This window comes from Tauraco erythrolophus, chromosome 9 (assembly GCF_009769465.1).
Source record: "Tauraco erythrolophus isolate bTauEry1 chromosome 9, bTauEry1.pri, whole genome shotgun sequence".
Taxonomy (NCBI): Eukaryota; Metazoa; Chordata; class Aves; order Musophagiformes; family Musophagidae; genus Tauraco; species Tauraco erythrolophus.
The window spans coordinates 23121228-23138453 of NC_141473.1; the positions used below are offsets into that span (position 1 = coordinate 23121228).

Consider the following 17226-nt stretch of genomic DNA (forward strand, 5'->3'; position numbering starts at 1 on the left):
AAATGTAGTTATTAGCTTGGAAACTCATGCAGAACAAAAGTAGAGCACTTGATTTTTTTTTTTTTCTCTTGTCTGTGGCAACCACAGTAACAGCCAGCCTAGCCCCATCTGCTACTGAACAAACTCCCTTTCCCTCTGCTCCTTTGCCTTAAGTGTCCAATATGTGCACCTGCTGAGCCAGATGTGCCATGAACCTTCCGCTAGAATATTTCATTGCCTTTTCTGATTTATGGCAAGGAATGTATCTATACTCAAACAGAGGCAGCAGCAATCTTGATATATCAAAAGAGGAATTTACTGGCTTGGCAGACTTGCTTGTACATTTGGAAGCTATCTGCTATAGTGAGAAGACTACCTCAAGACATGCCGTTATCACAGTCTGCATTACTCCTGCTTGTTAGTGTGGGATCTATGGTCAAGGGGATGGCACGGGAGGCTTGCCAGGATGACTTTCTGTGCATCGTGTCACTTTCCCTACTTCACTGATCTTTGTCTCTCTGTTCTTCCCTTTAGAGGGGTTTTCCTCGACACCATCCTTCCCCGTCGTGATGATAATGGGGTCCGGCCAACTATTGGTCAGCGTATTCGCCTGAGTCAGGGAGACATTGCTCAGGCAAGGAAGTTGTACAAATGCCCAGGTAAATACGGCTTGTGGAGATGGCTCCAGCTTTATTGTAGACACATGGTTTATCTGGAAGGCATTGGAGTTCAAGAGCACTGTAAAAATCTCTTTGAAAGAGACTTGGGAAATACAGACCATCAAATGCTTCAAGCTGGAGCTATGGGAGAATCGAACTTGCCTAACGTGTCTTCTATTAGTACTTTGCCAGTACTCCTGTTTGGTTTAGGGCTTCAGGTTTGTCCAGTGTTCTCTACTAAAACTAGTAAGAGGAGCTACAGTGTAGGCTGTGAAAAGGGGCTAGGACAAGGCTTTTATTTTGCTGTCGTTTTCATGTACATGTACTGTCTAGAATAAAGAGTGTAGGCTCTGTTCATAGAAGATGAAATCAGTGTTCAAGACCATGGACAGAGTGGGGACTAGGAGTTAGCAAAGTGGCAGAGGGATATCTGGTAGACCAAGGGTCTCAGCATGTCAACCATCAAACCTCTGTTATTTACATAGGTGTTGTCCCAGGGATACATACACCTGAAGGAAACTGTAAGTGTATCTCTGTGATTACGGTGTGTTGCACTAAGGCTTGGGAGATAACTTGGAAGAAAGCTCAAAAGATGCCAATTTGTGAATCAACCAGGTGCTGGAAGCTGATGCTTGGGCTGTTTAGGGGAGGGCTGTATCCCTCTTTCTGCTGCCAAAGGATTGATAGACCAGGAAGAGCTTTGATAGAGAACCCATCTATAGCTGTGTGACATACTAAAAACCAATAGTCTGCATGCTGCTTTGTCTGGGCTCTGAAAAGATTGGCAAAAGAGCATTGGGGTCACAGCTATGACTGGGAGACTAAATTTACCCATCAGAACAAAAGGATCCTTTTCAAATGGAGATGTTAGACAGTGAAAGTTTATGCAATAGTTTTAGCTGAATAGGTTAATAGAGAAAAGCAGATTTCAGAGAAGAAATCTGCCAGACTTAAGGACAGGTTGAATATGAGGATGTAAAGAGAGGCTTGAAGCAAAGGTGGCGCTCAGCCTGGTGCCTGTGGCATGGACTGCAATGATTGAGAAGGGAGATAGCATGGAAGATGTTGTGCTTGGAAGGAGAAAATTTAACAAGCTCTGTTGAATTTCTGCTGATAGTGAAACATCCATGAGAAGATAGCGGAGAATGAGAGAGTTGCCCTAATTTTGCAGAATGACTCTGTAACATTCATAATCATGCAGGGAGTTAAAAAAGGACTTTGCCAGCATGGCTCAGGAGTTTATCTAAATAAGTTGGTCTGGTTAGCGTATTAGTCCCATTGAAAGTGGCTTTGACTGATCATAAACTTAATACAATCATAAATTACTAATTTTCTTTGAATAACATATCACAGAGAGAGGGGAGATAGTGAGGAGGAGAGAGGAGTTTTACCAGTATACAGAGTCACACCTTAAGTGAGTGGCTGGCTAACACTGCTCTGTGAGTCATTCATGAGGCCATGGAAAATGGTCAATAGCTGGTGTGCAAATCCCTTTCTTCTTTGTATCCAACTATGGGTCAGAATGTGGGTTCATAAGGATCTAGAATAGAGTCTGAGGATCAGCAGTAGACTTCATGGTCCGTGATGCCTGGGGATCACTGCTTAGCTCACAGTGAGTGGTATAACTTTCTTAGATGTGCTACTTCTAACTAACTTTTTTTTGCTTTTTACCACTTATAATTTTCTCCGATTTGCTTTTGGTTGAACAAGATGTAGTTCTTGGAAAATTACCTCTTTGATTAGTTTAGGGATTGGTTCATTTGAATGCTGAAAAAAAAATTAGGGATGTCTTGCACCATGTTTTTTGATTGAGCCAGACTTAATCCAAGCAGACTTTTCATTCTCATAGCTGGAAGTATTGACTACAGATTCAGATTTCTTGAGGCAAGCTGAAAAGCCACGTTGGCCTGAGGTTAAAGTCAAACTAAAAGCTACAAAGCAACTTTCTTTAAAATGAGGACACTTCTGAGTCTCAAGTTTCCAGTTGCGAAGTAAACTTTTCTACTCTTTATTTTTTTCCACAAAGCTTTAGCAGAGGTTAATGCAGTTCAGAAAATATTTGGCAGCAGAATGATCAGAGCTTTAAGCATACTAAACAAATTTTCTTCAAATACCTACTGTTTTGGTTTCAGTTTGCCTTTTTTTTTTTTTGCTTTACATCAAAATTTGTACATAGGTTGCATTTGAAGAGAAGGGATGTAGTATATTTAATGACATGAACGTCTTCAGCTGCCATTTGAATCTGTAGCATGAAAAGTTCTCTTCTGCAAAATGCAAACCACAGGAGTTCAAAACCAAGGGACTTCAGTTGTATGTTTGAGCAGGGTCTGAGTGAGACTTTTTGTTGAGGACAATTTGTTCAGTAATCATCCAGAAGTTGAATGGCAGATGGTTTCACTTTTTAAAAGAGTGTCCATCTGAGAACGCCTGAGAAAATCCCTCAAAAAAAAGAGCTTGCGTGGTGCAGGATGAGTTACAAGCATGCACTGGTATGAGCCAGAACGACTGCTGTGCCTATTGTAAGAAACAGGCTCTCCAGCTCGTTAAACTGGAGCTCTTGTGGTTTCTACAGTTAGGACTGTCGTAGCTTTTCCATTCTAAAACCCTGCTGTTTTAAATTGCTTTTAATTCCCCAAAGCTTATAGCTGCTGGGTTAAAGTTAGTGTCAAACCAGGTGAAACCAGATGAAATTTGCTGAAGGAATTTATGGAAGGCAAGATGTGTCCTGTTGCATGGTAAGTGCTAGATTTGATATGGCTGCATGGTTGAGGATTTGGTGAATATTGTCACTACAAAGACTAAAACGGCACGTCCTACTGTCTTGTGCTGTACTAGAGGAAACAGGCCTGTGTGACTGTGCTAACTGTGCAAGAATGGTCAAACTGTAAGTTGAGAATGGTCCTGCTTTATGTCATCCTATCCAATTCTCTGCGCAGCTTCAAAAGATACGGTACCAGTAACCATCTGATGACCAGTGAGTAAGTTGATCGCTCAACTACTTCATTTACAAATAAATTCTAAAGCATTCACCTTTTCTACTTTGCTTTTTGCCCCTGTTCCTTTCTAGCAGCTTGTGTGTGCAACAGCCTCTTCACTATGACTGAAAACCACCTCAGCTCAGTTTCTTGGATCCCAGAAGTACCAAACACTAGTCTTATTGGACCTGTTGGCTTCTTTGCTACTAAGCAGAGTACACTTGTATTGCTTATCGGTGTGCTCTGCAAGAGATTGTGTTCTACACATAAATATACATTGCTTGTTAGTATCTTGCTTCCTTCTGCAAATGGAGGCACTCACTCTCTTCTGTGCTGAAAGGCCAGTCTCTCCCATTGTGTCTGGAGAGTTTCCTCTGCAAGGTTTGGATAGTTAGCTAGGTGTCCATACATGATGTTTTAGCAGAGTAGTGTTTGGTAGTAGAAACATTAATACCTGTTTCATAATTACACAGTCTTGCCAAGTACTGTGCAATTACTCTTGGGAGAATTAAATCTAGAATGTTGGAAGCCTTCACTGTGGTTCAGCTGAGGGTGGTGATCGTCTTTGGCCTGTGTCATTATGGTAATGTAGTATGTGTTCCCAGTGAGTTTGCTTATCATTTCATGGGGACAGTTTTTTTTTAAATAGATTTTTGAGCAGAGGAAAAGAACTTTTCTATATCTTGGTGAGTTATGGATTGGAATCTTCTCTCTATTGGGACACATTGTCAGATGTTGGCCTTCCTAGTGCCATCCTAAGGTGGTGGCCTCTCCAAACCATGTGTTGACTAGTGGTGATGCCAGAGGATCAGCTGAAGAATGGCTTGCTGTCCTCAAGATGAATGTAGCTGAATCTGAGCTTCTTTGAGGTGTTTATCTGCTGGGGCAGCATGTATTTGCTGCTTGAGGGTCCTAGAAAAATCCTGGAAGCTGGAATTATCTGACACAGATAACAAGGCAAGGCATCTTTGCAAGACGTAGAAAGGAAGAAAGTGTATTTGTTCTGCAAATAGAAGTCCAGATTTCTTCTCCAGTTCATGCCAGTCATCACCTTTTACAAGCATCTCTCTCTGCCCGCCTGTAGAATACATACAGCATCACTTGCCAAACATGTTGGGAAAGGTGGGAAGATATTAGCTATTTCTGCATAATTAAAATTAAAACTTCCTGTGCAACGCTCCTTTTTAGTTGCATAATGGTGGGAGGAGTTCTCAGATTTCAAAACTGCTTGAGAAGGAAGGAGCAATGTAGAGGTTTTGAACTCTTGTTTATTTTATTAATTCCTCTGGGGCAGACGTTTTCATTTACCTGCCTGTTTTGCTCAGTGGTGCTTTTTTCTAGTAGTTTAAAATACCTTTATCTTTCCTGACAGGAATCACTTTGCTGGGTCGCATGCCGACCTGTGCCTTGAAATATGTGCAACTTGTTCCTAGTGGTGACTCCACCTTCCAGAGCACCCCTAGGAGCTGTTTGGTTGAGCAAAACCCCTTTTTGTGTCCCTGCCTATTGTTCATCTGTCTGACCTGTCAAGCTGTGGGTCAAACTACTACTTCAGGGAAATTAGGAATTTCTGGCCTAGGTGACTCCTTCTGCTCTTTTTGAAGATATTAAACTTTGTGAATGGGTCCAGCCTCTTTTCACCTCCAACTTCAGACCCACCCATCTAAATGTGATCTTGGCTGAAAAATTAGCTAGTGTTTGATAGCATCAGGCAGAAGAACATCCCCTGGCATTTCCATGAGAAAGCGGCCAAACATTCCGCCTTGTTGGATCTTTCAAAGCACTGCTGCTTAAGGAGGGATTTTTGGGAGCTGCCTTACTGTCACTGAGGAGACCAAGTTGCAGGTCAAGGGCAGCTTTATAACATCAGCAGGTTATGAAATTAGAAAAAGTAACTGGAGAGCAGGCAAGCCAAGGTCCCTGCTCCTTGGGATGAGTATTTGGATGTGTCTAGTGAGCACTCTGAAAGAAATGGGAGCTTTGATATTTGTGATCATCCTACCTAGCCAGTCAGCTGCTCTGCAGATGTAGAGATGGCTGCTCCTTGTTCCAGCTCAGAGAACAAATACTACAGCAGTCGTGGCTTTCCCAGATGTTGGAAGCTGCGGTTCCCTACAGGAGCATATGCGTGTGCATATTACTTGCTTCCCAAAAGTCGCTCTGGGATCTACATTTCATCAGCTACAACAGGCCACAAAAATGGGAAGGTGGAGAGCAGAGCACGCGGCAGCGTTCATGTTTTATCTTAAGCAGTGTGACAGCAAGGTAGGTGCTGGACAGCTGAAGCATGAGGGCAGTGGGGCTTGCCCTGCTTTTGTTAGGATGTTTTAACCTGAAAAAAACACACTTAACAGTGGTAACGAAGGAGAACTTATAATGAAGGGAAGACAGATTTGGTGGCAGCAGTCGTGGGGTTGCAAAGAGGAGTGGGGTTGATATTTTGCATCTGATCAGTGGATGACATACTCCTCAGTAGGGCTGAAACCTAAAAGTGCTGATGTATGGAAGGAAGATGAGTGCCTTTTAAGAGCTGTTTCCCTGTGTCCTTGCACTGATAATCTTCTGTCCTGGCAATCCTGACAAATTTCACATCACCCCTTCGACGAGGTCTCAGGTGGTCTTTGGGTAGTACCATGAAAAAACCATCCTTAGAGTACAAGCCACCTTTTCATAGACCCTGGTATCTTTCAGAGGGTCACTCCTTGTTGCTGTTTTTTTTCCCTTCTTGCAGCTTGTGGAGAGACCTTGCAGGACTCAACAGGGAATTTCTCAGCCCCTGGCTTTCCGAATGGCTACCCCTCCTATTCCCACTGTGTCTGGAGGATCTCGGTGACCCCAGGGGAGAAGGTAGGTGCTGCACCAGCATGAGGGTACTGTGTGCTTCCCTTGTATCTAGTTTTGCTTGTGATGACAGTGTTAGCAGCTACCATAAGATTATGCTGTAGCTCTCTGCATGCCTGGAGTGCAGGGATGGAGCCTGGAAAGGCTCCTGAGCATCATCGCCGTCCTTCCAGATATGGGGTCAGGAATACATAGTCCTGAGGAGGGAAGAGGTAACCCTGGAGCAGAAGCCCCTCACAGGTCTGGGCTGTGTGTTGATCCTATCATCCTTCCTCTCTATTTGAGACTAAACCCTACTGGGACAGTCTCCTGCCACCCGCTAGCTCTGGCCGAGCTGGGAACTGGGGGAATCTCCTTTCAAAGCCAGGTGCCAGTCAGATGAGTCAGATAAAATGTGCCAGCAAGCCGCGGTCCTGAAGGGAGCTGAGGAACTGTGAGTGACATCAGTGGCCTGCCCCTGTCACGCAGGCATAATGTCCCTGTCAGGGAGCTCCAACTCTCCGCCTTGGAACGCTGAGCCCTGCTACACATCAGTCGGCCACCCTGTCCGCTTTCTGCCCAGCTCCCTTTGTTTTATTCATCTTCCTGTGGAAATGAAATCTTTCCTTAATCCACTAATACCGGCCCTTCAGGCCTGTCATGCCATACCAGGCTGCAAGAATGTGCAGCCCGGCTTGGGAGCTCCTTGGCAGAGCGGCTTTGCTGAGGACCACCCTCGAGACACGCTTAGGACTCGGACTCGAACAAAGAGGAGCAGAGCTTGTTCATTCTGCAGCAGCTGTCTTGCTCTCGGACCCAGTTCTGTCCCCTGCAAGCCCAGTCCGGTTCAGCGCTGAGTGCCTGCCCTTAGCTGCAGGGAGAGCTTCACCAGGGCCAGAGTGCCAAGGACTGTCCGGGTTTCGGAATACTGCACTGGGAGCTTTGCAGTGTAAATCTTACTGTAAATTCCCCCACTGTCTCTCAGCCTCTTCAGAAGAGTTGTGTCTGTATCTGTTTTAATCTCATGATGTTTCTGTGGCAGACTATAGATGTAAACTAATACATGGGGGAAATCTTGCAAGGACAAAAATGCCACAGGTACACCTCCATCGACTTCCATAGGCCCAGAGCAAGGCCTGTAATCCTTGTTACAGAGGAAAGAGACCAAAGGGATAGAATTTTTATGCTGAACTCTGCTCGGCAAAGCCACTGAACACAATTGCATCATGGTGATTGTGAGTGTATTTGTCAGAACATGGAAACTTGTCAGCAAATTTAGCTCTTTTTTACAAGAGCTATTTATATAAGGGTTTAGACTTGAAACAGCTGAATTTTGAGGTAGTGTGTTTCTCTATGATATTCCCATTAATCAAACCCAAGGATTCAATTTTTAATTTAAAAAAACCCTAACAAATCAGGCTTTTTTAGTAGCCTTTTACTAACTGGGGAACAGTGACTGTGAGTTACAGAATGGATAGTGAAAATGCTGTCTGCTGTCATGTACTTTCAAGGTTTCATTAAAATACCTTGAGAAGCCTTTCTCTTTTGCGGAAAGCTGATTAAAATATCCAATCAACTGTCCAGCTGTCTTTTCCTGCATACTCTCTTAGGCAGCGCTATAGCAGAGGTGAAGCACGTAACCTGTAGGATCTTTTTGAAGTAGCTCCGTTCCCAAAGAGAGACGTGTACTCTCTCCTTTCAGATTATGCTAAACTTCACGTCAATGGACCTGTTTAAAAGTCGCCTTTGTTGGTATGATTATGTGGAGGTCCGCGATGGCTACTGGAGGAAGGCTCCATTACTGGGTGAGCTGCTGTTTCATTTTAATTGCATTTCGTATGTTCTTCATGAAGCTTACTGGGGGGGGGAAACCCAAACAGATATCACCCTTACTTTACCTGAAAGGAGCTTATGTCCAGCCAGTGCATTGGCCATCCATTACTGTCTCCATCCAGAGATGTCAGTGTGCTATATTCACATTAAATGGTCCATGCTCCAAGTCCTTTGGTAGCAAAGACATTATTCCTTCCTTTTTCAGCTTGAGAACTGAGGTGGAGTGGGAAGTGAGTTGGGGGCATGGCTGGAATTAAAAGCATAGTCTCTGGAGTTTTATTATCGCTTTTTCCTAAAACCTGGGTAGAGCTGTCAGGCAGACAGAATGAAGCAGCCATACAGCTCCTGGTGCAAACTCCTGCCATTATTTCTCAAATATTTCTATCTACAAATAACACTGCAGTCTGTACTTTGGGCCTCTGTATTTCTAGCAGGGAACTTGCTAGACCATGCCTGGGATATCAGACTGTGCAAGGGCTCTACTCCGCTCCTGCTTCCAAAGATCTCAAGGAAGCACAGCTCTCTGTGTCCTCGCTGTTCCTCTGCCTCTTGCTATTGTAACTGCAAAGCTTCTACCATCCTGAGTGAGCAGTCAGGATTTCCCCTTGCTTTGCCACTGGCTTTGATCCTGACTCTGTCTCCTAACCTCAATGTCCCCACTTGTAAAATGTTGCACTGCAAACAGCCCCTTCTACCTGAAAGGAAAGAAGCAATCAGGTTGTGTAGCATCTCCAGCTGCATTAGAGATGTCATGTCCCATGCTGTAGCACAGGTCTGGGCTAGTCAGCGTGGAATCAGTGGGCTTAGGGAGGTCTGGATGCTCGCCTTGGCCCCACTGGACATCCCAGCTCTGGTAGCAGGTGTAGTGCTGAGACTGGAGGCGTGCTGCTCTCTAGAGGTGTCTGTGGGCCTGCCTTTCAATGCACAGTTGGCAGCAGGTTTTACTGCTTCCTGCTTGTTTTGGGGTTGGCAGCATTTATTGCTATTTTCTGCAGCACATGCATCAGGTAACATTGCTTCAGCAGCTGCAACTTAGTCCCCCGTTATTTATTTTTTCTGCCAAGTAATTTAAAGGTATTTCAGAAGCCAAGCACCTCCCCGACCCCCTAATGCAGGTGGACTTGTGAGTGTTTCCATCTGGAAGGAGACGCTGCATGAGCGGCCACGGTTCCCGCAAGGGGCTGAGCCCATGAAATTAGCTCAGAAGAGGCAGACAGACGGCGATTCAGCAGGGAGTGGGGAGGGGGATTAGCGTGAGTTGTGAAAGCACGGGCTTCTTGCAGAGAGAAAAAAAATACATGTGCGCTGCGTATTTTCCCAGGGAAGTGTGTGAAAACCCAGCCTTTAAATGGTGTATAACTTTTTATGAATGGGCCCTTTATCACACTCTGAGGAGTTTGCTCATTCTCGTTCCTCATCTGCGTTTCCTCTCCTTGACACCCTTGTTAAACTCCGAGTCTAAACCCAGGAGGGAGTTGGTTGATGACCTTAGAGGAAGGAGCTTTGCAGCACCGATGCTGTTTGTTAGCATCCCCTTTGGGAGCGGAGATGGGAGATGCTATCGATATGCCACAGGGCTGTCACACTGCCCAACAGCGCCGGGCAGCTTTGGGGCACAGGGGCTCAGAATTGAATAGTTGAATAAAGCTAGGATCTGCGCTAATGTTTGGATGGGGGGCTCCACAAGTGAAAAATGTTGGCGATGAAACTACCATTGAAGAGAAACGGAGTTTGTGACTCACCTTCCATGCAGTCTGATTTGCACTGACTGGCCTGTTACAGAGGCATAGCTCTTGCATCCCTGAAGGTCATCACCTTCCTAAGGCTGGCAGGTGGTGAAGGTGGGGCAGAAAGAGCCAAAAGTGGCAGTAGCTGGCTGTGTGGGCAGCTAACTAAGCAGGGAGCCCCATGGCTTTTAACGCATGAAATTCATGCCAACTACTCTACCCTCCATACGTAGGAAAAGCATCAGCCCTCTGCCTGCCAGCCAACAGGCCTTGAACTATCTGTCTCCTTGTCCAGTGTAGGGAACCACCAGTGCAGCCTGCTAATGGGAACTAAGGTGCTGCCTTGCAGGTAAGGCATTAACCAGGTTTTTACCCACTGAAGGTTGTTCAAAGAAGCCTTTGTCTGGTGTTGCAAGGCCAAGATCCCTACCACCACTGTCCTCACTAAATTCAGCCTGAGGAACTGCTCTGTGCTGCTGTCAGACTCCCACTGGGCATTCAGTTGGACAGGGTGCCAAGACCACGTTGAATTCAGTATATATCCCTGCTGGTGTCAGCTGAAGTGAAAAGCTATGTTTGCACTGTGTGCTCTCAGTGCATACTTGGTGCTTGCTCTGTTTCCATGAGGAGCTTCTGGCTGGTGCAAGTAGAGGAGCACCAAATTAGGGTTGTTGAGGTTGTTGGGGCTACAGATGCCATCTGCAGCTGTTCTGTTTAAAGATTCTCCCTTGTTGACAGGATTCAGGTGTTTACCAGTGCTGGTGCAGGACAGAGAGCTCAGAGCTGGGTGAACCATTTTGTCTTGGTCACAAAGCTCTTGAAAGAGATTGAGTGTCTGCAGAGGCTTGACTGGGAAGAGGTGGATTTACCAGGGAAGTGAGAGCAGAGGGTGAGATAAGGGATATTTTCTCATCAGCATGGCCATATCCCACCCTCGGTTTCACTTGAACACTTTGCTCTTGGATGAAAAGAAATGAAGGAGTTTCTGAGGCCTAGCAGGTGGAAAGGATGTTCCCTAATGTCACATCTCGAGAAGGACAGGGGATGGTTCCCCACCCTTGCAGCTTATTTGACCAGTCACTTGATGAAAACAAGAGCCCTTTTGAATTTACCAGGGCAACAGAGGCTGCGTCCATGATTACTGGATTCTGCTTCCAGATGAAGAAAACCTTTATTAATTTAATATTTTAAGAGAATATGAATTAATGGGGGAAGAAAACAGAAACTCATTCAAAAGCACAAGTGATATGAGAGTGAAAGGATGTTTTACACAAGCACAGCTCCTTTTAACCACAGACTCTTTGCTTCCTGGAGCCGCAGGTGCCTGCTATGCTATGCTGCCTGTCAGCCAGGAGATCTTGATCGTCTCTTTCCTGCCTTCTAGGTAGATTTTGTGGTGACAAGATCCCTGAACCAGTAATCTCCACGGACAGCAGGCTGTGGATCGAGTTCCGGAGCAGCAGTAACATCCTGGGCAAAGGCTTCTTTGTGGTCTATGAAGGTACAGCCTTTAGCTAGAAGTCGTCTATCACATTGCATGGAGCTGCCAGGACAGGATGCAGGGGTTTATGGGATCAGTAGGAGTTCTCCTTCACCGTGTGGCTAGACACAGCCCTCGCTCTTGTTTTTATGGGAATTGGCAGATTTGGTGGGCTGTTTCAGCAGACAAGGCATGGATCTTCGGAATAGATCATCACGTTTTTCAGAGGACAACAGGATGGCAGAACAGAGCAATAGTTCCCATTCATAGGCCAGGTTCATAGGTTTGCCCTAACCAGCCCCTGCAAGCAGCAGTGCTGGGTGTAGCAGGAATTCCTTCCAGTAATTTAACAGGCAAAGTTCTGTTTCGGATCATACATTTTATGTCTCTAAATGCAGCTTGCTTTTTTTTTTTTTTCTCAAATGCAAAGATTGTTCTTTGGTTTCTCCCTTGTATGTTTTCTTGCAGAAGATTAGAAATTAGCATGTCAGATGTTCTGCAGGTCAGGCGCTTTGGAAACTTGCATGGCACTGGGATGCTGAAACCACTTCACAAGAGGAGCAATACTACCAAAGTCACTAACAAATCAGTAACATCGCTTCTCCATATATGGTTATTTCTTACAACAATGATTCTAAAATGTATTAAAAGCTTTCATTGTTCTCTGCGCAACAGGCATTTTCTTAGAAGTACCAATGTTGTCAACAGTATTGAGGTTGACTGTATTGGTACCGACTTTACATCTTCTTCTTTCTGCAGCCACAGAAGCAAGCATGACACTGGAAGCCCAGTGCCCAAGTGTCCCATATGCTCATGAATAATGGTACTAGCAGAGGGAAGTGAAGAAAATGTGGATTGTTGGGGAAGTGCAAATAAAGCAATATGAGGATTTCACAACAGTGCAGGGCTAACAAATCTGTTTCACAGGAGAAATATCTGGTTTCTGCTGGAATTGTTGCCCCAGAGACAGAGGTAGCTTGCCTGATCTTTTTTTGTGTGTGTGTGTCTCTCCTGAGAAGCAGCTGTTGCCTGGACAATGTGGTTTGTAACACCCATTTTATGGAAGTTTGTTGGAATTAGAAGTGATCAAACTAGTGTGTCTCTAATAGACTGTTTTATTTTGGCTTATTGCTTTGGTGGGCTAGTCAGCTTAATTCTTACAGTGGATTATTCCCCAGTCATATCTGCTCCAACTTTAAAAGAAAAAAGAAAAAAAGGCAAGGTGAGGATTGTTTTTAGGAAGCGACTTCTCTGTTCTTCATCATGCGTGTTAATATGGCATCATGCTTCATATTGCTAAATGGTATTGAAAGAAAATTTTTTTTTTACGTTGGCTACGTGCCAAAGTCACTTTGCAAAATTTTCTTTTCTCCTGATAATTTTCCTTATTTCCTCTTGATTAACAAATGACCCCTAAAGGTTCAGTAAACATAAGCCATACTCGCTTCACTTGACTTCTGAGGAGAGCAAATGAAAGTGGAACATGCATTTAGCGGTCAAACTTTGCATCCCTTTGACTGTTCATGTTTTCCTGCCTCATCAAGGCTCTGGCTTTTTATGTAACTCTTTCCTGCAAGAAACTTCCCATTGGAAAGGTATGAAATCTCTTGCTAAGCCTGAGAGCAAGCACAGAGTATGACTGATGGAAACCAGCTTGTACCACAGAGAGTGATGGCCCATTGCATAGTTCTTTTCTTAGCTCAGCCTCCTCTTGTCAGAGCAGCAGGTAATGAGATTGTCTGCATCTCTCTTCATAAATTATTTGCTGAAATGAGAGAGTTTCCAAAAATCTTCCTTAATCCCAATTTCCCTCTGATGCAAGCTCTGGTAATGGCTTGTTTCTTTCCTCCATTGTCAGGTTGCTTGCTCAGCTGTTTTGCGACTTCTGTGTCTAGGCAATAAGGATAATTTTTATTTCCAGGAGGGATTGCCCTTAAGTGTTTCATTTTCTATCAGTTTTTATCCAAAAACTCTCTGTATTGCTGTTAGTTCCTCTTTTTCTTTTGAACTCTTCTCTCTCACATACTAAAAAGCCAAAGTGGGTTTTAGCACTGCTTCTCTGTCCTCTGCTTTAGTGAGAGTGCATGTAAATGCTTCTGCATCTGAACTTTACTGGGAGCTCTGTGGGTGAGGACTGATTTTTTTGGATTTGGATTGCTTCAGGTCTTGCCCATAAAGTTTTCAGTAGATGAGAGGAAAGAGGCAGAACCATGTAGCCACATGATGGGAGAATTACTTGATATTAAATGACAGTTTATGTAGTGAAAGTGTCCTCAGAGTTCAGTCATATTGTTTCTTTTCTTTCATGACATTCAGGATGGGAAGATACTGGTGGGTTTGCCCTGTGGCACTGCTGGCAGCCCCACGTTTGTTATCATTATTGCCTTCTCAGCAGATGTTCTTTCCTTTTTGCAGTAAAGCTCTTCCAGTATGCTTGGCGCTCAGCTGAATTTCAGCGTGAACTACTGTAGTGGATAGAGAAAATACTGTTTGTTGGCTGGCAGTTTTAAAAAATTGTCAGTTCTCTGCTCTTGTAGTCTTCTTTCTGTTAGGTGGAGGAGACAGTTCTCTAAAGGGTCCCTCAAGGGTTCTCTCTAGCACCGTTTGTAGTTCTGAATATAGGAACTCAAACTACAACCTGAAGTGTGCTCTGCGGCTGAATTTTGGGTGCAACTATTTGGTGATGCCTTAGCACTGATTCTCCCAGAAAGAAGATAGCGTTGCACTAGCTAAACAGTGCTTTTAACTAGGTCATAGTTAAACATTAGCAGCTTACAAGGCAAACCCAAGGTGATGTTACCCAGTGCAAGCAATTTCCAGGACACTATAGGGAGACTCACATCTGAATTGCTACTGCAATGCGTTGTGGGGAGACCCCAAGGATGAAGATGGTTGATGTCTGGCAGGTCCCACAACACTGCCGTCTCTCTCGTACTTACTATCAGTGCTTTTTGTTTTCCTGACGTTAAGCACAGCCAAAACATTCATATGCCTTCTTTAGACGTGTGTCTTACGTCATGGGATAACACAGGTTTTAGCCTGTCATCTTCCTTTCATTTGTTACATAGTCTTGCAGACAATTATGCTGGACTGCTACTGTCTTTGAAGTCTCTGCTAGTTTTGTATTAAACTAGATTTTCATTATATTTTATGTTCTTGGTCTTTAAGCTTACTTATTCTTGCATTTAGCACAAAATTTAATTTTTCATGCACAGCAGTCAGCCTGTTGGTCTCCTGATGAACAGCTCAACTCATGCTTGCTAACATTGCCATCGTGTGGCTGGATTAGATTTGCAACTGGTTTTTAATTGTGGCGGGTTTTTTTTCCAACTTTTCTTGGTCCTTAGTGCTGGTAGCAGGTTTTAAGCAGTTATGAAGGTGACAGGAGTGTTAAACACACAAATCTGTAAAAATTCTCTGTCCCAATGAGTTCACCTTCTAAGGAGGTTGGCACAGCAAGACAAGAGATGCTGTCACTGAGACAAAATGTTAAATTTGTAAAAACTTCCAAGACTTGTGTGTTGCCTTTGTGGAAAAAGCAGTATGGGTACAGATTTGAATGAGGAAGAAGGCTATGTATGGAACAGGCTTTACCTGGGGAAAACCTACAATCTTACGTTTTTTCTGTTTGTTTTTTTTTTTTTTTTTTATGAAGCTATTTGTGGTGGAGAAATTCACAAAGATGCTGGCCAGATCCAATCTCCCAATTACCCAGATGACTACAGACCTTCCAAAGAGTGCATCTGGAAGATCACAGTTTCTGAGGGCTTTCACATAGGAATCATGTTCCAAGCCTTTGAGGTGAGAAATGTCATTTTATATTATATTACAGATATTCTTTCCCTTTTCGTAGGTCCTTTAAAAATAAGAAGGAAGTGATGTAAATAATAATAATAAAAAATAAATCTTTTGAATAGTTCAGAATGTTTCTCCTCACCAGAAGTTTGTTCAGAGATTTTGAAACGAATTTTTAAATATCATGAGTTTTCAAAAACTGTTACTCTGGACAGAAAGAATTAGAAAGGGCACAAAATTTCTGATGATGTTAAGTAGGGACTCATGAGTCCTTGAATTTTCACTCTGGTCAAATGAAATTGAATGGTCACAATCAAGGCAAAAAAATCCTGTTGGTGTCGCTGGGATTTGGCAGATTTCAAGGTGTTTGTGAGTCTCTGAAGAAACATTGTGTTCCCAGATGACAGACAGGCTTTGAACAGCTCAGAAGAGATTTTCTCCTGTTGGTTACAGGATGTCTTACACTCTTAGATAGGTGCCCAATCATGTGTTTCTGGCTACTGATTTAGAAATCACAGACAGGAGTCGACAGGACCTGGGTTGGTGCATAAAACCCATTTAGCCCATAGGCTCCTGTGGCTTGTGCATACTGACTATGCTTGTCCTGGAAAAGGCTGACACTGTTACCTCCTGGCTGTGACCCCATGGCTATGCCTTGAGCCTTTTTTGTTTATAGTTGTTCTGCACTGTCACTTACAGCTTCTCATGGAAAAGCAGCTTGCAGATAGTCAGGGATCAGGTTTCACTGGAGGGTAGCCATGAAATAGCAGTAGAACTGACATGTGCCTGGGCTTGAATGCAATTTCAACTGCAGGAGAGTTCAGTGGCAACCATGAGGTGAGTACCTGGTTGTGACCAGTTGTTTGGGTTGCTCCTTTGGAAGCTGGTCTCTGGCCAAAGTCTAGCTGGGTAGCTAGCCTGACTCAGAGCACTCATACTAGTCTTATTGCAGATTGAATGGCATGATGCGTGTTCTTATGACTACCTGGAGATCCGAGATGGCCTCACTGAATACAGCCCACTGATCGGTCACTTCTGTGGCTACGAGAAGCCGGAAGATATCAAATCCAGCTCAAATAAAGTATGGATGAAGTTTGCATCTGATGCAACCATCAATAAAGCAGGCTTTGCAGCAAATTTCTTTAAAGGTATGTAATCTAGTACCTCTCAAGGTCAAAGTTGGGGGTCACTCATTCCTTAACCTACTGCCATCCCAAAGTTATCAGTTACCATTGTATGTGCTTGTAGTTAAGAGCTGTTAGACTTTTCTGTACAACTGACAATATCAAGTTTATATACAAATTGCTTTGAGAGCGTAGAGGGGTTTGATGCTGAGGCATGAACACCACCTTGCTGATTAAGGCAGAGAGCCTACCTCAAAAACATTAGCATTTCATTTATGGGTCAGTACCAGCACAAGCACTGACACAGCTGGACAGAATGTGACCCCTCTTTATCCAGGCCAGGGGATTTTGACATTTTCAAAGAAGGTACTAGTACTGTACAAAGAGTGTTAAAACCACCTCTCTACTTAAGTCTTATTCCAAAATAAACTTCTGGAGAGAGGGTAAATTTGATTGCAAGTAGAATCCCAGGGGAAATTCAGAGTGCTTTGGGAGACAAATGTGTTCCTAAACTGAGATCCTCTTCAGGAATATGCAAATGAAGAGTAAGATTCTTCTTAAGAGCTGGACTCAAGCCATGGTCCTTTACCACCATCCTGGTGACTTGATAGAGGCAACAACCACATGTCTAACCACTTGGGAAAATACCTGTGGAGCAACTGCAAGTCATGTTTCTCTCAGGTTCAGTGACAATTGTACAGAAATAATAGCTGCAACGCCAATATTTGGATTGCATAAGTCCTTTATTTATTTGTACTTTAACTTTTGTCTCATGTTAGGGTGCAACGGTCGTTGGATCTCTCAAATTTACAGGACAATGTACTCTATGAATTA

The 17226-nt window shown here is 43.9% G+C and overlaps 1 protein-coding gene across 1 annotated transcript in view; it reads left to right on the plus strand.

Annotated features, from left to right (window-relative positions):
* TLL2 (tolloid like 2) overlaps window positions 1-17226 on the plus strand; it is a 96947-nt gene that overhangs the window by 68397 nt on the left and 11324 nt on the right. The window contains exons 8-13 of the mRNA XM_086616241.1: window positions 514-638; window positions 6345-6460; window positions 8136-8238; window positions 11378-11494; window positions 15129-15274; window positions 16221-16416. Of these exons, the coding sequence (XP_086472367.1) occupies window positions 514-638; window positions 6345-6460; window positions 8136-8238; window positions 11378-11494; window positions 15129-15274; window positions 16221-16416 (803 nt within the window). The remainder of the gene's footprint in view (window positions 1-513; window positions 639-6344; window positions 6461-8135; window positions 8239-11377; window positions 11495-15128; window positions 15275-16220; window positions 16417-17226) is intronic.